The sequence below is a fragment of the Malus domestica genome, chromosome 17, assembly GCF_042453785.1.
Source record: "Malus domestica chromosome 17, GDT2T_hap1".
Classification (NCBI taxonomy): Eukaryota; Viridiplantae; Streptophyta; class Magnoliopsida; order Rosales; family Rosaceae; genus Malus; species Malus domestica.
This window is the reverse complement of record NC_091677.1, coordinates 6,833,625-6,857,609: the sequence shown is the minus strand read 5'-3', so window position 1 is coordinate 6,857,609 and position 23,985 is coordinate 6,833,625. Positions and strand designations below refer to the sequence as shown.

Here is a 23,985-nt window from a genome sequence, read left to right as displayed (position 1 = left end):
CGGCTAGGAAGTCTATTGATGATGTACACAGCCGCCATGACTCCTTGTGACCAAAATCTCTTTGGTACGTTCATTTGTAACATTAATGCTCTCGTTTTTTCCAGTATGTCACGATTTTTTCTTTCAGCTACACCATTTTGTTGAGGTGTGCCGACACAACTTGTTTGATGCATGATATCGTGCTTGCTCAAATATAATGACATGATATGGGACATATATTCGGTGCCATTGTCAGATCTTAAGGTTTGAATTTGAGAGGAAAAATGATTCTTAACAAGATTGTGAAAATCCTTAAAAACTTCAATCACTTCACTCTTAGACTTTAAAAGGTATAACCAGGTGGCTCTAGAGAAATCATCAACAGACGTTACATAATACTTATAACCATCAAAAGATTCAAACGTTGGTCCCCATACATCTGAGTGAACTAGTTCGAAAACTTTACTAGTCCTAGATAAGGATGAGGTAAAAGGTAATCTGGTGGCTTTAGACAAATGACATGTTTCACACAAAATTAAATCATTTCCTAAGTTTGGAAACAAGGATGACAAAACAGGTTGGGCAGGATGAGCTAAACGTTGATGCCACAATTGACTATCTTGGGATGGACTGGACTTGGCTTGAAATCCTCTGGGACTGCTTTTTGATATGTAATAGAGGCCATCAAGGTAAAACCCTTCACCAATCGTCTTCTTGGTGAGGCAATCCTGAAAAATGACATTGTGAGGGGAGAAAATGGCTAAACAATTTAAGGTATTAGTGATTTTTCCCACAGATAGAAGTTGAAATGGAAAAGAAGGAACAAATAAGGCTACTGACTCAATTTTGTCCGACATTAAGTTGATATTTCCCTTCCCTAAAACCTTAGAACTCTCACCATTGGCAGTTGAGACTTGAGAAGGTTTTGAAAAATTTTCAAACTTGTGAAACTTAGAAACATGGTTGGTCATATGATCTGTGGCACCCGAATCAACAATCCACAAATCATGCATCATATTTACATTAAGAGCAGTTTTGAAAGCAGTCATGATACCTTGCATGTCATCTCGGGTCATGTGTTGTGTGTCTGTCAGAAATCCAGCGAACTTGCCTAGCAAAGCTATTGAATTTCCATCTTCAAAGCCAACCTCTTTCTTGCTTTGAAGATACACTGCAAACTCATTTATGAGTGCAGCTGAATTTGCAGTGAAATTCTTGAGTGCATCAGAACCATGAGATGTTGAGGCAGTTGCATTGTTGGCTCTGTGTGGTGCACGGTTCAGTCTTTGTGAGCCCTTGTTATCCTTCATGAACTCTGGCTTTAATTCTGGATGTAAAATCCAGCATGTCTCCTTAACGTGACCAGTATAGTTGCAGTGTTGACACTTTAAGTGTGGATTCTTCACTTTGTATTTTATTTCGTTGGCTAGATAAGCCCTTGCTTCAGTTACACCGGTCTTTGTGCCAATGTTCATGACTTTCCTTCGTACTTCTTCACGTTGGATTGTTGCACATACGCTGGTGAAGGAAGGTAGATCGGGGTTCATGAGTATGTGGCTTCGTAGGTCTTCGTATCCTGAATCGAGGCTTGACAAGAGTTGGAATATCTTGTCTTCTTCTGCCTTTTTTAGTAGCAAAGACGCCTCAGTTGTATGAGGCCGATACATTTCCAGCTCATTCCACATGCTCTTCATGCTGCCCAGAAGTTGAACAAAGGGCTTTCCTTCTTGTTGTAGGTTGGAAATGTCCTTCTTCAATTGAAACACACGTGCAGCATTGTTCTGGCTGCCATACATCTCCTTGACTGTCTCCCATAGCTTGAATGATGATTCAGAATAACTGAATATTTCAGCTAGTTTACGTTCCATGGAATTTAGGAGCCATGACATAACTAGCTGATCCTTGCAAAGCCAGATTTCATAAGTTGGTGAGGAAACATCTGGGACTTCGATGCTTCCATTTATGAACCCTAGCTTGGATCTTCCACCTAGGGCAAGACTCACTGCTCTCGACCAAGGTAAGTAATTAAACTCATTTAACAAGACCGAGCTTAATCTTTGATTTGGATTTACATCCACCTCAGACACGGTTGAGGAGGAAGGCTGGGGATTTTCATCTCCAAACGAATAAGAATGTTCTTCCGCCATGTCGGAGATGGAATACGATCAGCTAGAAGAAATGCAGAAGCAGGTTATTTTTCCTGCTCTGATACCATATTGAAGTTTTATATATTTATTTCATGACTAAAATTGTTACAAGTTGCAGCATATAAGGAAGAAGAAACGTGAAGAAGAGAGCAGGGAAGATGGCAGCTAAGCCAACATCATGATGACATGCAATCCCTCTAAAACTTAATCTAATATCCTGCTTTTGCTTTACAGCATGAAGAGCCGAAAGCAAAGAATAAAAAACAGTAAGTGAGGGGGGAACCGAAAGTAACAACACCACTAGACAAAAACTTTTTAATATTTTAACCCTACTTTCAATGATGACTGATGACATCCAATAGAAGCAGTACCTTTTCTTTCCCAATGTTTTCTTCCATAAGAAATAGCCAAAACTTACAGCAAACAATCCTGCTGCTGCTGAGACCAGTGCAATTTTAAGGGAACGCTTATCAGCACGACCCTTACCGCCTGAAAATAAAATAAAAGATTTGGTTAACCAATAAAAATGATGGCTCTCCAAGTAATAGACACTCAAAACAACCCGAATAATCATTCGCATATTACTTTTAAGATACATAAGCTCAGAAGCTGCAAGTCTGATGTATAACATTCTTCCGTGACTGTCATCTTCCGCAAGTTGTTCCACGCCCAAGATATCTTGGGTCCAAATTGAACATCCAGTACTGCTATCATAAGCATAAGCAGTGCAAGAGCAGTTACTTAAGCAGACTGATCCACATTTCTCAACACTCCTAACCTCCAAAGCCTGTTTATTTTCAGGCATTAACATGTTATGCATTTCTAGGAACCTGTCTTCCGTCCCACACTGCAAACTCGTTTTTCTTGAACACCATCAGAATAATCCTGCAAATACCAGTCCGGTGGCGACTTTCGCTCAAAACCCATCAAGCAAGTACAGAGGGGCCCTGATGCATCATTGCAACTCCCGAATGCCCACAAGTTGCATGAACTTCACATTGTCTTCTTGGTTGAGACCAAAACAAATTCCATTGCCTGGTATTCTCCATCCATGACAGTAGCTGAACCTGCCCCGTGACAGACATCAAGCATCGATATACTAGCTTAGGATCATAAGGAGAATAGGTGAAGTAACTTATGTTTTCATTTGTTACATATCTGAAATTATAGATGGAATTAAGCCTCAGGTCAGGATCCAACCTGAAAGTACGCGAACTTGCATCCCATGATCCGCTGGTCCAATACTGTATAGTCCTATTCCACCATATGCTATACGAATTGCTTCCATCTTGGTTTATCCCAACAGAGAAAAGTCCCGATGAAGGATCCTCCGAATTCTTCCATGAAGTGAGAAATTGGGTTTGTTTGGTAATGTTGTTGAATCCAAGTTTACCTCCGGGTAACCATGTGTGAGTGGGATGATCAAAGCTTTGCCATAAAGGCTCTGAAGTATTATTACTAGACCCCGCTCTCAAGACAAGGTTTCCACTATCCAAAAGAACCGCTTGGACAGAACCAGAATTGGTGGTGGAGTTTAAATTTGTTGACCAAACTGGGGTTTTGGACTCGTTAAAGACAACTAGATTACCATCTACGATCCTCAACGCCGAAAATCTTTCGGAGACTGGTATTTCCCTATTTGCTTCCCAAACAACAGTCCTCTCATGACTTGCTTCGAGTACCATATGCCTATATAGTAGTTTGGAAGCTGACCTGGTTTGAAGAAGCCTAGCTCGAAATCCCACCTGCGGAAAAAATGGTTTGATCGCCGGAGAGAGATTGGTTTTCGCTGATAGTGCTAGGGAAACATGGGACTCGAGAAATGCACATAATAAAATCACGGACAAGACAAACTTTTGAGTTTGGTTTGGTATCCATGGCTGCACCAAAAAAAATCGGCAGACAGGCAAAAGATATAACCATATGCATGGTACTAGAACTTAACCTATATGCCCTTTTCGTGGTGATCATTTCAAGTCAACTATGTAGTTATACCATTCAACCTTCGCAAAAAAAATCTTGTTTTTATGCTCACGTTGCTTGACTGCACTTGCGTATGTGAAGTGCATGCGACTTGTGAGCCCTGATTTATCATTGCAACCCATGAAGCAACTACATATGAGCCCAGATTCACCATTGCAACCCCAGAAGTCGCATGTTCAGCACGCAGCTGCCATATTGGACCAAGCCTATGTAGAAAAAGCAATGTATGGAAAAGGCTTGAACATTGTTCTTCCCGTGTCAAAGCTTCTGTTCAAACTCATCAATGCTCAACCATGTGAAACCCTTGAGGCAGCACCTACCCAAAACCCGAGAAGAGATAGAGGTTTGAGTTAGGATTAGGACGTGTTCGAGTTAGATTGCTTCGACTGCAAGTTAATGTACCATACTAAGCACTTATGCTTGCTATGAATTATGGTGCACGTATATTTCAACGGGACTACATACGATCATGATGTTGGGAATTAAGGCTCTCTAAACTGATTTATTAGAGTTAAACTATTCATGCTGATGTCACTACTACAAAAAAGACTATCACTGGCGGTGTAAAAACTGACAAGAAACCCCAATTATTGTCGAATTTTTGGAATAAATCCGACATCAAATCATGCAATGTCGGATAGGGGAACCGACACCATTGCTAGCGTCACGAAAAAGGTATTGACGTCGGTTAGCCCCCTTAATCCGCCATCAAGAAGCAAAGTAAGATAAAATAAAAAAGAACAACAACGTCGGTTAAAAGTGACATCGTACTTTACGTCGCTTAGAAGCAACATTAAAATATCAAACTATTGTCAATCCTAACCGACATTACCTAACATCTCGATAAATAAAATAATTATTATGTTGTTGCCCATAAGCGACACCAAATATATTAATAATAAAAAACAAATTGGCTTCAGTTTTTAGTTATTAATGTTAAAAAAAATTATATAAAAATCATTCCCACCATATTTCATATATAGGCCAAAGCAAACATTAATAAAACTATTAACAATAACAATAGTACCAAACACTAACAATTATCCACCATAACTACAATTAACTACAATTCTTAAAAATGTACAACCTATACATATATTCTTCCCGAACTCTTGCAAAAGATCTTGAACTGGTTGTGTGGTTCATTGTTTTCAACTGACGATTATGCTTATTTCTTTATAGCTATCTCCTGAAAAAATAAGAGAATTTATTAGACAAATTTCAAGGTATAATAAAATAAATCATAAACGGATGATTTATGTGATCTCTAATCTCTACCGCTACATGTTTTGAAAAAGCACTAGAATTATCACTAATACATTTTCCAGACGAATCAAATGAACAAGGCTGTTCTTTCCAATTAGGAATTGAGGATCCGCATCTCCGTTGAGTTCATACTTATAAATATAGAAAAAACAATTAAAAACCAAGAAACAAAAATCAATTTTCAATTTAAGCATAATACTAGTTAGAATACAAAACATAAACTGAAATTAATAATCATAATAATTTAAAAATGAACCACCTTCGAACTCTTCATCTTCGAAATGGAGTTCCTCATAAAGTTGATTTGCAAAATGTTGATCCATAGCAAAAGTTACTAGAAGGAGAAATAGAAAAATTGAAACGGGGGAAGAAAGGAGAAGGAGAAAGACTGAAATTGTGGAAGAAATGAAAGCACATATGAAATGGGGAAGAAAGGGATTTAAATATAGATACTGAGTTGGCGTCGGTTAAAACAGACATTGATTGCACTGACGTCAAATTAAAAGCCACTGGTGTTGAATTAAATGAAGCTTGGTGTCGGTTAAAACCGACACCAACTTCTGACACACTTTACTGATATGCACTTCGAATAAAATGAAGCCACTTCCGGACACACTTTATTGAAATTCATGTGGCGTTAGTTTAGATGAAATTTGGTGTCGGTTCTAACCGACACCATCTTCTGACACACTTTACGGATAATGAAACTTGCGTCGAATTAAATGTACTTGGCGTCGGTTAAAACCGACACTAAGTCTGACACGAACTACAAACTCTTCTCAATCCAATTCCTCATGCAAAACAAGCGAGAAAATTCCCGCCTAAATATTTCAAATTATCCGTTGTTGATTAATTCTTTATGTATTCAACCAGCTCAAATAAAATCCCTACAAAATTAAATTGTAAATAAAAATAAACATAAGAGAAAATAGTAAAAATAGTAGAAGCAAGAAAAACTTACTATGAAGAATAAGGAATTAATGAAGTTGGAAGAACAAATAAGAAAGATGCAAGAGAAAAAGAACAAAACACGGGGGATAGTTTATAAATTGGAAGAAGAAATAAGAAAGATGCGAGAGAGGAAGAAGAAAACATGGGGAGGGTATACAAAGGCTACCAATATGTCGCCTACAACCAACATTGTGTTTCAAACTATTTAAAAAAAAATTAAAATCCATGCCTGCTACAACCGACACATGCTTTGAAAATATTTAAAAACTTTCATTAGTGTCGGGTAGAAGTGACACCAGTCTTCTTTTAACCGACGCTAACTTTATGTCAGTTACAAGCGACACGCTTTTCTTTATGCAACACCACTATTTAAAAAAATATTAAAATCTATGTCGGTTATAAGTGATATTAACAGTTTATGTCGGTTATAAGCGACATATACAATTTATATCGCTTATAACCGATAGTAATTCCGACATGTTAAGTAGGTGTCAGAAATGTCTTATCCGTCACTATATTATATAAAACACACACCAACCACCGACACAATAAGGCCCTTTTGTAGTAGTGTGTGTAAATTAGTGTCACTGCTGAAGGGTTGTGATTAAGTTTGTTAGAGATCTTAGGCTCAAATGTGAGCAAGTGGCATTGTCTCGTAGGGTAGTGTTTGAATGGTTGAGATGAGTGATGAGTCAATATTATATTATATATTACCTTAATCTTAGTTTATTTTTGTTATTATTTTGAAAGAATTTTGATACTTTGAATTATATTTTTAATGCAGGAAGTGGTCAAACGGATGAATTTTGGAGTGATTTCAATTGGAAAATGTTCATGAGTATTTCAAGATGATTGTATTAAAATTCCAGATTTTTCTACCAAGCCGTTTGACTATGACGGAAAAAAAAAAAAAAGACCTAGCGCACAACTTTCCCGAATTGACATTTCTAGACACTTTGAGTATTTGAAGTTCAAGATGGCATATTTTAAGGAAGATTCCTTCTGATGATTTGTTAGAGACGTCTCAAGCTTTAAAAAGAAACCTTTTGGGACCAAATCAGAGTTGATTTGGTTGGTCAAAAGATGGATTTTCTCTGCAGTCCGAATTTAAGTTTAAATATGAAACATTTTATTTCCTAATTATCTTATTTTATTAGACCATTAGAGAACGCATTATTTTAGAAGACATTTTCTAAATAGGATTTTATTTTGTAGTAGCATAAATAACTTTATTTGGCCATTAGAGAGATGAACACATTATTTTAGAAAAGGCACTACTTTCAAGAATTCAACAATTCAAGTTTATTTTCCAGGTGTTTTCCATCTATGATCTTAATAATATTTTGTTTTATAAAAGTTAGTAACTAAATTCCGTTGGCTAGGATGAGACCACGAGCCTTAGGACATTTGGAGATGCAATTTTGAAGGAGGGTTGTCCTTGGAATTGACTAAGGTTTCTTGTGATTATTACAACATGCCTTAAGAGTTATATGATTTTTTTTAAAGTTTTCTTAAAACTTAATGAGTCTTGCATGTTCGCATTTGGTCTGAATATCACGAACAAATTGCATGTTAGAAATACGTTATATATTTGCAAAAGCTTGATTCTCCTGCAAACCAATCACTACAAAAATCTAATTCTGTCAACAATACAAGATTAGCTGCATCTACCCGAGTCACAACAAGATTAGCAGCATCAACCCGAGTCACAAAAAGATTAGCAGCAGCAACGACCCGGTTCGAGCGGTCCATCCGCTCCAAAACTGCAAAACCGATACAAACAACCTGCGAGAGGGCCGTTTTGAAACCCAAAACTCGTTCTTCCTATTGCGCCACCGTTCCTAACAACGTACCGCAAACACATGATTTGTAGGGGCATCAATTGCAATTGTAAATTGATGACGAATTAGAAAAAAATTTGGGACGGTTGGTAAGAATAAGGGAGCATTTTTGCTCATTACCATTTAATATGGTATATGCTTATCATACTATGAGTTACCATTAGATACTAAGGCCTCGTTTGGCATGCCGTATAAGACCACCGGATAGTACTAATAATACAAAGCGGATGTTTGGTGAACGTCGTATTAAATAAGCACCGTATTACTTAATCCGGCCCCACTTGTTTTATCCCCTTCATACCCGCTTATTTATCCCATCCCAAACCTCTGTATTATTAGTCGGCTGCATCTCTCTCGCTCACACTGGCTCACTCCGTCCCTCTCTCACGCACTCTCCTTCAACTCTGTCCCATCACCTGCTATCTCTCGTCTACTTCCAAGTTCGTCTTCGTCGCCATCTTTTTTTTTTCTGTCTCTCTTCCTTCCTCCTTCTTTGCACACACACCCCCACCTCTCTGTTCGCCTTTGATTTCTGACAACAAAACATTCCATGGGTTGAAGGAGGAAGATGATGATTCAAATTCTTTCGATCTGGACTCCGATGACGAGAAGGATGACGAGAAAGGGAGCTAGGCTCCGACGAGGAGGGGGATAGCAACTCGGATCTGGGCTCCGATAAGGAAGGGAGCTGGGCTCCGACGAGGAGGGGGACAAGAATTCGAATATAGGCTCCGAGTTATCGACCCTGGCCACTACTCCTCTGCAATCGGTCGTCGATGGTGGGATTGATGCACGAGGAAGATGGTGAAGAAGAAAGGTGCGACTGAGAAGAGTCCTGGGTTTTTTATTCTTCTGTTTTTCTTTTTTTTTTTTTCTGTTTTTTCTTCCTTTTTTTTTGTTTTGTTTAATTTTAACAACAATTATTGTGAATTTAAAAAAAAAATATTATAGTCCGACGTATTATCCGATGCATAAATTAATCCGATACAATACCAAACGCCCGACTAATTTAGTCAGTACTATCCGACGACTTTTATCCTATCCGACTGAAATAGTCAGTACAGTCCGAGCTGCCAAACGAGGCCTAATGGGTTTGAATTTTAAGATTCGTATGGTGAATAAGCACAAATTTCAAAATTCAAACTTATCTAACTATGATAAATAGAATGGTAAGAATACTCCATACAAAATGGTAGTGAGCAAAAATACACTTAACAATCAACAGAAGCAATTCACAACAAAACAAACAAGTAATCAAATCTTATAGGAGAAAAACAAAACAATTAACACAAAAACATTCGCAGTAATTATTAAAAAAATTAAAACCTCAGTTAAATCCATAAAATTCATATGAAATGCAGCTTCGCCGAGGGGTTCTCCCTGTAAACAGGGTCTCAGTTCCACTGTACCTCGAACAAGCGGATTCAATCATCATCGGCAACACAATCATCAAAATCCCAACATAAAATACAAATCATCAAAAAACCAAATCAAATAAATTTATACACAAAGGGCTCAGAGTATGAAACAGCTCTCTCGATCACGAATTTTCTGAAGCAGAACTGGCATAAAGCTGTATATTTCAGTCATCAGCGCCACAATTAACCGAAAAATTCAACCTTTCAAACACAGAGACCAACAAATCACAAAACAAATTGGCTCATATCAAGAAATTCAACCATTTATTATCACATTCTACTTCATCGATTGCTCTCAGAAGCGCGGATAATTTGTAATCAAAGCCAAAAATTCAACAAAAGATATCAAAATCCACAAAAAAATAGAAAATTTAGCGGACGTTTTTAGAGGAAATACTATGAGAAGAGAAAAACCCCCACGTGTGACTCCGCCATTGGATTTGCGCCTCCATGACTAGCTCAGTTTTCGGAGATTTTTCAAAAACAGGCTTAAGGTGTGTCGAGGCGGATCGGATCGGACTATGAAACTGAAAATTGATAAAATTATTTAGGGTTTTAGGAGAGATGTAGCCGTCGATTTGACACAGAAAAGCCGTAGGGAAGAGCGAGGCTAAACTGCAACACTTGACGGCGACGTTCTAGCACGAGCATTGGGGCTTTCTTCTTCAGTGAAATATACTCTCAGAGAAGCCCGGGGTGCATCGTGCATGATTGCAAACTATAAATTGCAGAAATTAAAGATTAGGGTTTTGATTGTATGAAGGGGAATTGGGGGAATTCTGGACGAGAGGGCAGAGGAGGCTTCGATGGAGACTGGAGAGTTTGAACAAGGAGCGGGGGTTAGTGTTGTTTATATAGGCATCCAAAGCCCTACGGAAACCCTAGGGCTTGTTCTGCGCGATTGTTACGGCGCAAACGGCATCGTTTTAGCATTCATGGTCTAATAGTCATCTTCTTACGAATCTACCCCCTCTACGGTCTTTGTTCCACTTCGGTCCTTTTAATTTCAGTTGTTGCGTTTTGAACTCATATTGTTGCAAATTTGCAATTCAACCCCGCAATTCTGCAATTTTTTCAACACGATCATTACGCAAGAGGTATGTGTGGTGTTTTTACCTCAGACAAGTCCGATTTCCCTCAGTGTCACTCACGAGCTACTTACGATGCAAAGATCGACAAATTTAACCATGTAAGTAATATTGTCCTTGAATTGCATAAATTAGCACACTACAAAGTCTACAATCTACCAAGGGTTAACTCGAGACAACTGAAACTGCAGGACCAAAGCGGAACTTCGCTTAAACTACATCAATCTCAGATAATGGTATTCTTACACTCATACCATCATCCATGTCAAATGCCGGTAGCCAGCCCACTTAGCAGCAAGATGAATTCCGATGGCTAAACCTGCACCAAGCAAGGGCATTCGAAGCTTCCTGTTAGCCACTACAATTTCCTCCTCCGTATCTGATACCTTCTTTGAGTGATGAAAAATGGCCAAGGCCAGATACGATGCGATCACCAAAACTCTAACCCATGGTTCTCCTATGGCAGACATCACAGCTGCCGCAGGCAATGCGGATGTAACATCATCCCTCTTTTTAACTAATCGTGAGTAACCGTAGAACCCTACTAGAATCGTCCAGAAGAAAGGCTCTGAGATGTAACCTGCCACTGCTGCGTAGCCTACTACACCAGATGCTGTGAGAAGAAAAGGTTGACAGTTTACAGCATTTGGAACAACAGCTTCTGCGATAGCAAGAACAGTTGATGCAAGTATGATCACTGTCGTCAACTCTGGAATTGGAGCGTATGCCACTATGCCAGAGTAGAAAGAGCGTATGGCATACAATGTTGTTTCTATGAATCTGATCACGGAAGTAATGGGATCACCAATGAAATGGAAGATTAGGGCCAGGATAAGTTTCAAGGGGTATCCAACAAAACGGACAACGCCCACAGCAGCCTTTCTCCAGTTAGCTAATTCCAGCAAGACGGCTCTCCATGCATAGATAAGGAAGACCAACGCTGCACGATCAATGACAAACAGTATTTAGTCAGCTCCATAAACTATTATAGTGCAATTTGTATTCATAGTAAAGTATTTTGAGAGAGTTAAGAAAATCAAGTTGCATTGGTTGTAAAAACTAATACGTGAAAGCCTCAACCGGAAACTAAATAACGAAACGATTTATTTCAGCTTCGATTGAGGCTTCAAAAAGTTATAACTAGAAAACATCTCATAACACCACTGATGTGTGCACGTATCAGGAATTAAATAGTCTAAACCAATACATTAAAGTTTCATCTCATCAGGTTAAGTACAATATCACATCAATAAAGTCAGTGCTCAGATCTGTTTTACTCTACAAACGAGTGCTTTCTTCCCTCTCTTAAGTAGTTTCTAAACTTCATAAGCATCCCGATTCACCAATTCGTTCTATACTCATACAATCGCAATGAAAAAGCATTTGTGGGAGAGAATGCTGTCAAGCATGAAGAAGTAAGACACATTAATCAGAGCACTAGTCTAAATCATCTCTTACAAACCCATAAGAAACGACAGTCTTCAATATAAACCAATAAACTTAATTGTGTTACATCGTGTGAAGATTAAGTCATGAAATATCCCCGATCAGACCGAATGTAAAACTATGAGAAAACACAATTAGTTGAAGTTTCAAACACATTGTAATGCCTAAACATATTACAACCTGCTAGCTCATTTTTCAGATGCTGGTGACAAATTCATATACTTTTCTTCACATACGCTTCAAACATTTCTAAATTCGAGGAAAGTCTTGGTGAAAAATGTCAATATACTTTCTAACAAGAAATTAACCAAACAAGCTGTATTTATACATGGAAGCAAGTCCCTTCTGCTCTCAAAATATCTTGGGGTATTCGACAACAATCCCAAATACTCAAACTTTCTCTGTTTTCTCTCTTTCATTAACCAACATTTTCTCAGCAGCCAAACAGATAGTAAAAAGAAGAAGAAAGAGAGCAGAAGAGTTTACCTACAAGCCAAGGCCACCTGACAGGAGGGTCAGGAGCTTCCTTGGTCAAGTACCTGAACCGCTCAGGCATAGTACTCTCCCCTCTGCTCTCCTCCTCAGCTGCATCAACACCCTCATTTTTCGCACTCGCACGAACCCTCAACTTTCTCTCAAACCAAAACCCATTTGTTTTCCAGGATACCCCAGGAAAATTCTGAGCTTGGATTCGGTTCAAACATTGGAATTTGGGTGAATTGCGAAAAGGGATTGTTTGGATATGAGGTTGGATTCTGGGGGGAGAAAAAGAAGTGATTTTGAGTCTGAGAATGGAGGGGGTTGGAGCGGAGAATGTGGGAATGGAAGTCGCCATGGCTTGGGATTAGAGAGGTTTTGCTGCCATTATCGGTAGCAGCGATGGAGCTGCAGAATTTGGTGTTTTGGGGTTTTGAAGGTTCAGACTTTTTGTATTATGGCCCGAAAGCACTTCACAATTGACCCATGTCACACTATTAGGTCCGGTCCGCTTAGACACGGAATGAAAATAGAAAGTGATTTTCGCACTCTCGTTTTTTTTTTTTTTTCTGTAAATTTAAGGCCTTTAGATTGAATAAAATCAAACAAGAGAACATAAACAAGGTATACTGTATACATAAAGGAAAAAAAGGTGTGCAAAAATTATGTTTTAAGAGAAAAAATTCAGTAGGACAAACCCCATTGGATTACACATGTTAAACCATAGGCTGGATGTACTAGGTGGCATTGTCATGTGGTGTATCTGATGAACATAATATTGTCTCCTTGTTTTGGTTCACCCAGACCATGTGTTTGGACTCAATTTTACATTTTTCGGCCCAACCAATTAAAGCGGTCGGATGATTATGAAAATTAAGAGATTTTTCTTGGCATTACTATTGATTTTAATCATAGTAATTAGGGTAAATTACACAGTAGCCCCTCAGATTTTGAGGTCTATTACAACCCCATACAACATCTTCAAAACATTTCACTTTCATACCTTAAGTACTATTTTATTTCAAAATAATACATCCGTTACATTTTTCATCCATTGATCCGTTAAATGCTGACGTGGCTATCACATGTATGCCACGTGGCTGCCAAATGTCTGCCACGTGGCAAATAAAAAAAATTTAAAACCTGAATTTTCTTTAAAAAAAAAAATTAAAATTAAACCCACTATCCCTACCCCCACCCCCAGCGACCCAAATCCCTCCTAACCCAGAATCCAAAAACCTGCAGCAGCAGCAAGAAGAAGAAGAAGAGGGAGGAAGAAGGAAAAAAAAAAATTCCCAAAACCCAGTTTCCCCCCCCCCCCCCCCCAGCGACCCAAATCCCTATCCCTAACCCAGAATCCAAAAACCTGCAGCAGCAGCAAGAAGAAGAGGAGGGAGGAAGAAGGGAAAAAAAAAGTCCCAAGACCCAGTTCCTTCCCCCCCCCCCCCCGCGGCGCGACCTCACCTCGCTCCCCCCCCCCCCCGCGCGACCTCACCCTCCTTCCCCCCCCCCCCCAAATCTTATCCCCCTTATCCTCCTCTCTTCTCCCCGCAACCCCCCAAACCCATCTCCCCCATCTTATTCTTCTTCTTCCCTGCAAACCAGGAAAAAAAAAAAAAAAAACCCTCCAGATCCCGTATCGCCATCGCCGGATTTAAGGAGTGTGGAGTGTGTAGAGAAGGGAAGAGGGTGGGTGTGAAGGTGGGTGCAGAGGGAGGGAGGGCCACGGGTTGGGCGGTGCACAAGGAGGCTCGCAGGCAGGTGGGGGTTCTTTCTGGGTTTCTGATTTTGGGGGGTTGTGGGTTTCTGGGTTTTGGTTTGGGGTGGGGGGTTGACGGGGTGGTTTATTTCAACTTTTTTTTAATTATTATTTATATTTAGAAGATTTAGGTTTTAAAAAATTAAATTTTTTTTGCCACGTGGCAGACATTTGGCAGCCACGTGCCATATATGTGGCAGCCACGTCAGCATTTAACAGATCAATGGATGGAAAATGTAACGGATGTATTATTTTGAAATAAAATAGTACTTAAGATATGAAAGTGAAATGTTTTGAAGATATTGTATGAAGTTGAAATAGACTCCAAACCTGAGGTATGAAAATGTAATTTACCCTAGTAATTATCTTGAAAATAGCCTTAAAGCTTACAAAGTTATGCTTGGGATTCTTTTGCATAATCAAGGGTTTTATCGGATTGTGGAGAAATTAAAGGAGATCGCACAGTTGGATGCTTGCCAACCCTTTACAATTAATACGGCAGTAAGGAGAGTTATGTGAGGACTTTCCGTGCAGCTTTAGGATTCTATCCTAATCAAAATGGTATCTAGTCAGTTGCATGGATTCCATATTTGAATGGGTTTGCATGCAGAACCATGTGGAACAATGGTACAAGGATGCAACTTTGGATGATTAGCATATGGAAATGCCATTTCACCTGTTTGAAACATTAAGATGGTGATGTACCATGAAGATTAAAAGGTCCAATGCATCGCAGTGATTAACATTACGATATCACCAAAAGTCAGAGGAGAATGTATGGTAGTTCATGATTATTATTTCACAAGGTATGGTTCACGGAGGACTCTGCAACTTGGTTACCTAGTCATCGTGAAAGTTCACCCTTATAAATACAGATAATCTGCAATGACGAAAACTCTCTTCAAATCAACACACAAATTGCCATGTACAAAGCTTCTCAACAACTCTGAGATTTTTTCCTCTCCCCCTTTCTTTTCACCAACACATCTTCAGTTTGGATAGACAGCACTATGAAGGCAACCGACGACATCTTCAGTTTGGATAGACATCACTGGAGCCGTAGAATCAGCCAACTAAGGAGCACCTTCAGTTTGGATAGACAGCACTGCTTCGAGATTGACTGGCTATTTATCCAAGTCTCGGTTAACAAGGATTTCAGAGTCTTTGTTGGTAGAGGTCATATCATCAGCTTTCTCGGCGAAGTGAGGTGTTACCAGGTTACTAGGCTCGTCACATTGAAAGCCAAGTTTTATTTTATGATTGGATATTCATAAGTACATTTTCGAGTTCGGCATTCCGACGGCCGAACCACATTTACAATCAAGACATTTATCACTTTTGAGTATTTGTGTCTGTACAATCTGGTACCAGTTAGCGTACGTATACTCTCACGAATATAATTACCCAGACCAAATCTGGCGTCGACGATTTGTGAACTTCGAAGAAACTAGCAGCCTTGTCTTCAGGCTCTAGACCCCAAAAGCCGAGACATGTTCCTTCCTCGGCCGCAGTCGCGAGAACAAGAAGTTAGCAGCGCGCCCAACGCCACATCAACATATTTTACTCCCCGACCGACTAGTTGGCAGGCCCTGCACACAATCGAATGACGTAGTTAGCTTATTAGTTACTCGGCCTACGTGTCATGTAGGCTTAGTAGTTTTTAAGGTCAACACCATGACAACTTCTTATTGGGTGATCACACATGATTGACTATGTGACGCTGAACATTCACTATTTGCACATTTTTGTTCTCTTGCAATGCGGTTGTTTTAAATCCCAAATACATTGAATAAAGGGCTTTAATTTTGTTAGGGATGATACATGACATGTACGAATGCATTGGTGATAACAATTCTAAGACGAATGAAATCCCTTGATTCAACAAGGCAGCTCACATACAATGTTGAGTTGAGTCGTTCAGAAATGCAGTATTGAAAAAGTGAAGAACAATTCTAGACAGAGACACTTCTGTTGGATCGTTGTAACTGCGTGCGTTCTTCATCCACGCAGCGCAAAATAACTCAAGAATATATTTTTACATATACAACCGAGGACCTAAAGCAACTCAATGTATCTTCACCCTTCACCGTCTTCAAAATTCAGTAAAAAAGCAGAAAAATCGTGTTGAAAAAATGAAGACATCTTGAAGCTTGCCACTGGTTCGAAAAGCACTGCATTATACTGAACCCCGTTTAGGTTCAATTAAGTTTTCTGGCCTGATATTTGACAGGCGAAAGAAAGCTGTTCGCAGTAAGGCGAAGCCTGATAACTTTCCAACACCTGATATTAGTCTTGATAAACCACCCAACTAGTGCCAGATGATGCTTTCACTCCCTTCTCCTTCATTTTCCTTCTCATTCGTTGCGCTTCCTCGTGCCTGCCTAAGCCAGAATACATTCTTGCCAATAGTAAATAATTGGCAGGATTATCAGGTTCAATTTCGGACAGAGCTTTCCCAGCAATCTCAGCAAGGTCCAAGTCTCCGTAAGTTCTACATGCTGAAAGAAGAGCACCCCAAGCTTTAGCAGTCACCTTCACCGGCATTTTCCTTATGATCTCATATGCCTCATGCAACCTCCCTGCTCTGCTCAGAACATCTACTAAACAAGAATAGTGATCACTATTTGCTTGCACACCATAAACCTCACGCATCCGACCAAAATAATGCAGTGCTTCATCTGCTAATCCTTCAGCATGGCTGCACGCCTTCAGTACCGCAAGAAAAGTAATCTCATCAGGCTCTACTTTCCCCAATTCCATCTCTCTGAAAATTTCCAATGCAGCTCTTGCCTCCCCATGAAGTGCATATGCAGATATCAGACTACTCCATGCAACCACATCCTTTTTCTTCATATAGCGGAACAGATTACGCGCATTTGCAAGACAACCACAGCGCCCGTAGGACTCTACTAGGCCACTACTCAATTGGGAATGCGAGTCAATCTCATTTCTCACATCATAACCATGAATTTCCTTAATAAACCTTAAAGCCGCTATATCAACAAAAGCACGTAACAGAGCAAGCAGCGTTATTAAATCCGGTTCCCTTCCACACGCTCTCATTTTCCTATAGAACTCGACAGCCTTAAACGACCCATCATCCAATCCTGACATACCAGATATAATGGTATTAAAAGTTGACACATCGGGTTCAACATCCATTGCCTCAAACAATCCCAAAGCATCAAACGCATTACCGTTACGCGTATAAAGCGATATCATAGCATTCCACACAACAACGTTCCTGTGAGCAATTTCATCAAACAGGTTGCGTGCGGTCGACAATGACACGCACTTGCCATACATGTCGACAAGAGCGGAAGCCACAAATGGGTTTGATAGGATGGAAGATTTGGCGACGTGGGCATGGACGGAGACGCCGAGTTGCGGGCGGTGGACGGCGGAGCAGGACTTGAGAACAAGAGAGAAGACATGGGGGTCGAGAGATAGAGCCAGTGAGGTCTGCATGTGGTGGAAGATGGAAAGGGCTTCGTCATGACGACCTTGGCTGACATGGGAGGTCAAGAGCTTGGTGAAAGAAAGCAACCGTTGGAAGTTTGATTGGTTGTAGGACCCCATGTTGTTCTGTGCTTTGGGGATCAATCAAGTATTTAGCATTGAACAAGCAAGTTTAGTTGCATCTTTGTTCCCTGATTTAGGGGAGGGACTTGGAAAAGATGCCCCATGTTGTTCTCTGTCGCATCATGTTTTTTGCACAATATTTTATGATATTGGTACGATAATGTTAAATTGTAAGGTGACAGAGAGTCCATAAATAGCTACACTTTTAAAAAAATCTCCTTAACATTACATTGTATGTTATTAAAGACTAATGCTAAGGAGATTAAATTTTTAGACTACGTTTGTATATCATGTGATGAGTTATCAATAAGAAATAGGCACTTAATCAACACTTAATTATCTTATCATCAACAACAATGTCATATGACTCACAAAATATGGTTTAAATAAATTGTATCTCTAGCATATTTTGTAAACCATATGACATGTTTGTTGACGATTAAATTACAACTTAAATGATGATTAACGTGATTATTTCCTATATGTGACATATTACATAATTTACAAACATAATCTAAGAAGTTGGTTCGATCTAGATGTCACAGGCTCAAAAGTTATATTGACTTGAAATTCTAATTTCTCAAGTTGCCCAATATTTTCCATATTTACAAATGAGATGAGACTTTCTTGCTGATTCCCGCACTTACCCTTTTACTTTTAACAAAGTAAATGTTTTTTCACCTACCCTTTCAACTAAATAAGGCGAGAAGACAAATATCACCTCTCTTTTTTCAACATAAGTGACATGTGACATTGAGGAGAAGGAGAATCGAACAAATAACTTAATGTAATTTGTTTTGCACCTGAGGTTGCCGACATTATTAATAAATTAAAATAGTTTAGAGTATATTGTTAGAAAAAATTAAAAAAAAATCAAAACAAAAAGAAATTATTAGTTTACGAAATTTAGACCAATCCCACATTTCTTTCTCAAAACAACTAAATCTTCAAATTCACCCCTATATCCTTAAAAGAAAAAGTATGATTAAAAAAAAAAGAATTTTAACAAAAAGCTCACGGTACTGTTTACTGTAACGAAAAATCATATTTTTACACTCAAAAGTCAATCATGGATCCATTCATTTTACCCTTTATTCTGTCATTATCGTTAAAATTCAAAGTTTTCAAACTCTTTTTATTAATTTTTCTTTAAAAAAATCCTTAAAAGAAAGAGTATGATTAAAAAAAATTAATTTATTATTAGCACTTTGTAACATCATCATGCACTTTTTTTCCTTTTTTGGCAGGAAACAATTATGGATACTCAAGGGAAGAACCAAATATTAAACAACAGATTTCGAGTGTATGATGAATATATATATATATATATTTATTTATTTTTAAACGATTTGTTAGATTAAATGTTAGATTAGTCATCGATGAGATTTGAACGCACGATATCATGCAATGACTCAACACTTTTCCATCACTGTGGTAAATGACCATTTGCGTATGATGAATATTTTAACCACTTGAACTACAACCACCGTAAAAACGTACTACAAAATAATTTTTCCCTCAAAATAACCAATACACCACTAAAAATGGAAACGTATGCATAGACCCCTGAAGTTTTGGTAATTACAACAAAGACCCTGAGGAATACCATAAAAGAGTGGGCCATATACTTGCGGGGAAAGAAAGAAAAGCCGACTGCACCAGAGTTTCTAAAGAGTGCGAGAGAAACCACAACACATCTCGAGAAGCCATGGCGATCGCCTTGGGCTGCCGCCTCAGCGTTCTTGCCTCCCGGTACGTTTTCTTCCTTCTCACAGCTACACTTTCTTTCGTAGTTTCGTTCTCCGAAAATCAACAAAATTGGAACCAAAAAAAAAAAAAACGATTGTTTATGTTAATCTCCAGAGAAAACGCTGTATTATGCTAAAAGTCGTTTCTTTTTTTGGAAAATTAGATTCAAAAGAAGGAACCAATTCTGGGTTTCGTTTGCCTCGTCCTTTTTTCGCTTCTCGATTTCTTAATTCCTGGAAAAGCGAAGAATTTGGTTTTTTTTTTTGGGGGGGGGGGTGTTAATTTGTTAATGGTGTTTGTAATGTTTTTTAATAATTATTTCAGTGCTTTAGCTGTGGTAGGTTGTTTCTGAGTTGTTTTGCTTGATGAAAGATTTTGATTTTATAATTTTCGGAGATTAGGAACGAAAAATTTCTTCGGAGTTAGAGAGTTTTTGATGTTATGTAAGAGGGAACAATTAGGAATTTATGAAAATTTGAATGTGATTTAGAGGTTTGTTACATTACATGAGCTGAATATTGGTCCGTAATTTTAGCACTCTTCTTTTAAGCTCAACCTTAAATTCAAGGTCGGAAAGTAGGTCTGTTGGTAATTAGTTGTTGATTTCTCGTTTGTAGGCGTATGAATATGATATCGATTTAGAGATTCTTGGCAATGGAATATGAGTTGTGTTTCGGCTGCATATTTAGATTCTTGGCAATAGAATATGATTAGTTTTTATGGGCAATTTTAAGCGGTCTGAAGTTTTGGTGAAGCCTTCTTCCTCTGTTTGCTTGCAGGATTAACGTTCTCCGAGATTATTAATTTTAGTACTTTTTTCATTGAGTTAATATATCATTTGTACTGTTTTCATTATCGCTATAAGTGTGATTAAGTAGGGGACACACTTGAGTTGCCTTGCTTTAGGGTAATATCACGGTAGAGTTATACTTTAAACTTTTAATCTTAAACATAGTGTGACATTTGGGAACATCTTATTTGTATGTTTAAGGGAAGCCATAACTAATTTCTAAAATTTGTGTAGTTTGGAGGATCGGAATGACTTTCCAATGAGTAAGTGATGGTTCTACATAGATCTGAAATCTGTTTTGTTGAATCTTTAATTACCAAAAGAAAGGATGATAGTGAGCTTACAGAGTAGTCGTGTTAGAGATGTTATGTAAGGAGCTTTTTCCGAGGCTTGGAAGACAGATTCTAACTGGTTTCAATTGTTCCCGAGTATTTTTACAGAGTACGGCAGTTTTGTTTTTTATTGTCTTGAGATCCACCTTTTCTTTTTCTGGTCTGGAATAGGGGCAATTATTAGCAGCATTTGAGTAATGAAACAAGAGTGTTGCTAAGTGTATATGATTGTTTCCCAGCTCATGTTAATCACTTATATTATATTGGTCTTTAACTAGGTACAAGGATGTGAATCTAAAAACACAGAACAAGCGCAACGGGGTTGCATGCAGTTCTAACTTGAATGCAATGCCTATACTGTCAAGTAGCAGGAGCCTACAGCTTAGTCACAATCTGCATTCTTGGGCTCCGAAAGGTATGCAAAGTTTCTTGTCGAGTATCATCTTTGTTTCTCCTATAACCTGATTGAAATGAATCAGTTGCTTGTGTTAGGAGCTCTCTTAATATGTTATGTATAACAGAAGCAATGCTTTTTAGATAGGAGCATCTTTGAGATTGTTTATGTCCTCATTCTCCCAAACTTGTAATTTTCAGGATTGCCGAGCTTGCACATTTCTTCTACGTCATCCACACTGTTAAGAGGGGATCAAGGCGATCAGTCACACAACATATCCGTCTTACCAAGACAACGGAGATCTTCAACTTTGGCACAAGCACAGAAGAGTAACTCAATCAGTATACCTTTTCCGAAAATGAAAGAGAAGCCGGAATGGTGGTGGAGAACTTTAGCATGTCTTCCCTACTTAATCGCTTTGCAGATGTCTGATGCCGGGTTTTATATTCAACCCTTAGCAGAACACTATGAATTGTTTGGAGACTTGGTTTATTATGTCCCAGGAGCAATAAAGAGGTTACCGTATTGGTTCACAATGATATATTTCTTCTTCGCATACTTTGGAGTGGTGAAGAGAAAAGAGTGGCCTCACTTCTTCAGGTACCACGTAATCATGGCAATGCTATTAGAAACAATGCTGCAAGTAGTGTGGTACTCGAGCAATTTTTTCCCGCTTATACACTTCAACGGCACATTCGGCATAGAATACTGGGCGGTCGTGGCAGTCGTGTACGTTTCGGTCTTGCTCGAGTGTATAAGGTGTGCTCTTGCCGGCAAGTATGTTAAACTCCCATTCTTTAGTACCCCTGCTTTAGTCCATACTCTTTTCCAAGTAGAAGGATACCATAAACCTTTCTGAAGGGTTGTGTTATTATAAATTGATTATTTGGCTTATTTTCTTATGTATTATTATACAAGACTGGCGGAGCCTAGTAGCATGGGTTTGTAACTAAGCAGGGCATTGAAGTAATTGATTGTTTAGATTATACGAGACTGTCACACAAACACATATGAAATACAATCCTCTGGTTTACGTATTGGGGAGTGTTTGTGGACTTTTTTTATTGAACCACTGTTTCTGTTTTTCGGTAGGTTTTGGACAAATTAAAGGCCAAAGCTGGCCTAAAATTGATCGGACCTTTTTAGCAATGTTAATGGAAGATATATATTCAATGGTAAATGTCACCAAGCTTTTAGAAACGAAATCTAAGCATAAGCACGTTAGACGTTACTCACCTTGGATCAAGGAAAAAAAAAAGCGTTCGATACAAGAGATGGCTAGTTTTGAAGTGCTTTTAAAATAATTGAAAGCGTTTTTTGTAAAATTGATTTTGATATGTGCCAAGTATGTGCTTTTTGCAGGAAGCACTTCAAGTGTTTTCCATAATCCACTTGAATTTTTATTGAGGATTGATTTCAGAAACATTTGCACTAAAAGCACTTTCAGGTATTTTAAAAGCACTTCTAAACGAACTCAGGAATTAGCAAAGGGAGATAGTGTTTAGTTTTTTGAGAAATGGTAAGGAGACGATGGATTCTCTATGAACTCTCTGTCACTTCATGTTTTTTCACACAATGTTTTATAATTTTGGCACAAGAATTGACGTTAATTGTAAGGTGGCAGAGAGTCTTACTTTGAAAATATCTCTTTAACATTTCTCTTTTTTCTTTTGTCATAAATGGGTGGAATTGAACTGTATATCTAAGAGGTTTTTTTTTTTTTTTTTTTTTTTGTTCTTTCTCTTTGAGGTATTCCAAAGGTGAGTTGAGCATACATTATCTTGCCTAACTGGTCTAACTCATGTTTATATAAACTTAATATAACCAATTTTAATTCATTTTCTTGACATATATTTTACCACTTAGAGCCAGTCCGCACAAGAATTACGTCTTTCTTTTAATTGAAGAGGATGTCATTGTAATATCATAAGTCAATTATTGTGGTACTACGTGGTTGATTTCATACTCTCACAATGACGTCACAGGTATCCCTTACTACAGTTATGCTAAGTAACTATGGTATTGGTGCTTTTGAGTTTTTAGGCCGGATCAGTCACTCAAGATCTTTGGTCTTTACCCTAACTTGATGAAAAAATGGGATCACTTCTTATGAATTTGTTGAGGATAATCCTAATCTAGTTTATAGTCTATTAGAAGTAGAAGACGCTCTAGTGCGATTCTCACATACAAAAAGATTGCAATCTCGTTATGTAGAAGCTCTCCTCGTTTGATCTATTTATATCATAGTAAACTTATTATTGTTCCTATAAAATAGAATTTATTTTTGCCAATAATGTGGAGGTAACCATCACTTAACCATCGAGGAAAGAGACTTTGAGGGATGAAACGAAAATGACATCACCAAATTGAATTAAGTCTTCTACTAACCTTTGTTTGTTTCGCTTCAATATGCTATTTTCATCTCAATAAAACCAAATAAATACAAACAAAAATAATAAGAAGCAACCGCATCAAAATTTTCAATTTTTCTTGAGTGGTCCGAAAAATTAACTGTTAGATCTTGTATTTAGAAATTTTATAAAACCTTGCAACGTTTAGATCTTGCATAAAACTCGTATGATACTGAGTGAAATGTAATATTGTAACCGTACTTCAAAATTTTGAATCAAACTACAATGATGTGAATTTCATGCAATATCTAGCTTTGCTAAAATATACCAAATCTCTATATGCAATATCTAATAGTTAATTACTTTGGATCACTGAATAATACAAAGGGGAGTGTTATGCAAACACTACTTTTTACTTTTCACGCATATTTG

At 38.2% G+C, this 23,985-nt stretch overlaps 4 protein-coding genes, 2 long non-coding RNA genes and 4 other non-coding genes across 10 annotated transcripts; 2 read left to right on the top strand and 8 right to left on the bottom strand.

The window, feature by feature from the left end:
• Positions 1-2,211: 2,211 nt before the first annotated feature.
• Positions 2,212-3,811, bottom strand: LOC139187629 (G-type lectin S-receptor-like serine/threonine-protein kinase At2g19130). The gene is made up of 4 exons (XM_070816297.1): positions 3,065-3,811; positions 2,712-2,973; positions 2,545-2,615; positions 2,212-2,352 (listed from the first exon to the last, which is right to left on the bottom strand). The coding sequence occupies exons 1-4, from the start codon at positions 3,809-3,811 to the stop codon at positions 2,212-2,214; spliced, it is 1,221 nt and encodes a 406-aa protein (XP_070672398.1).
• Positions 3,812-7,891: 4,080 nt separating this feature from the next.
• On the bottom strand, positions 7,892-10,563 carry LOC139193577 (uncharacterized). Its single transcript, XR_011577834.1, has 2 exons — positions 9,252-10,563; positions 7,892-8,334 (listed from the first exon to the last, which is right to left on the bottom strand). It is a non-coding gene; the product is annotated as an uncharacterized lncRNA (long non-coding RNA).
• On the top strand, positions 8,514-9,123 carry LOC139193578 (uncharacterized). The gene is made up of 2 exons (XR_011577835.1): positions 8,514-8,607; positions 8,729-9,123. It is a non-coding gene; the product is annotated as an uncharacterized lncRNA (long non-coding RNA).
• On the bottom strand, positions 9,492-9,606 carry LOC139193926 (small nucleolar RNA Z278). The gene has a single exon (XR_011578469.1). It is a non-coding gene; the product is annotated as a small nucleolar RNA Z278 (small nucleolar RNA).
• Positions 9,676-9,768, bottom strand: LOC114822826 (small nucleolar RNA Z223). The gene has a single exon (XR_003771017.1). It is a non-coding gene; the product is annotated as a small nucleolar RNA Z223 (small nucleolar RNA).
• LOC114822851 (small nucleolar RNA U36a) lies at positions 9,824-9,912 on the bottom strand. Its single transcript, XR_003771040.1, has one exon. It is a non-coding gene; the product is annotated as a small nucleolar RNA U36a (small nucleolar RNA).
• Positions 10,148-10,294, bottom strand: LOC114822852 (small nucleolar RNA snoR134). The gene has a single exon (XR_003771041.1). It is a non-coding gene; the product is annotated as a small nucleolar RNA snoR134 (small nucleolar RNA).
• A 212-nt stretch (positions 10,564-10,775) lies between the features above and the next one.
• Positions 10,776-13,143, bottom strand: LOC103404746 (uncharacterized). The gene is made up of 2 exons (XM_070817109.1): positions 12,606-13,143; positions 10,776-11,613 (listed from the first exon to the last, which is right to left on the bottom strand). The coding sequence occupies exons 1-2, from the start codon at positions 12,952-12,954 to the stop codon at positions 10,922-10,924; spliced, it is 1,041 nt and encodes a 346-aa protein (XP_070673210.1). The 5' UTR covers positions 12,955-13,143; the 3' UTR covers positions 10,776-10,921.
• A 3,064-nt stretch (positions 13,144-16,207) lies between these two features.
• On the bottom strand, positions 16,208-18,030 carry LOC103404744 (putative pentatricopeptide repeat-containing protein At1g03510). Its single transcript, XM_008343701.4, has one exon. The coding sequence runs from the start codon at positions 17,932-17,934 to the stop codon at positions 16,642-16,644; it is 1,293 nt and encodes a 430-aa protein (XP_008341923.3). The 5' UTR covers positions 17,935-18,030; the 3' UTR covers positions 16,208-16,641.
• A 1,540-nt stretch (positions 18,031-19,570) lies between these two features.
• Positions 19,571-22,239, top strand: LOC103432110 (protein TIC 20-IV, chloroplastic-like). Its single transcript, XM_029097851.2, has 3 exons — positions 19,571-19,689; positions 21,087-21,223; positions 21,403-22,239. The coding sequence occupies exons 1-3, from the start codon at positions 19,646-19,648 to the stop codon at positions 22,059-22,061; spliced, it is 840 nt and encodes a 279-aa protein (XP_028953684.2). The 5' UTR covers positions 19,571-19,645; the 3' UTR covers positions 22,062-22,239.
• The last annotated feature ends 1,746 nt before the right edge of the window (positions 22,240-23,985 follow it).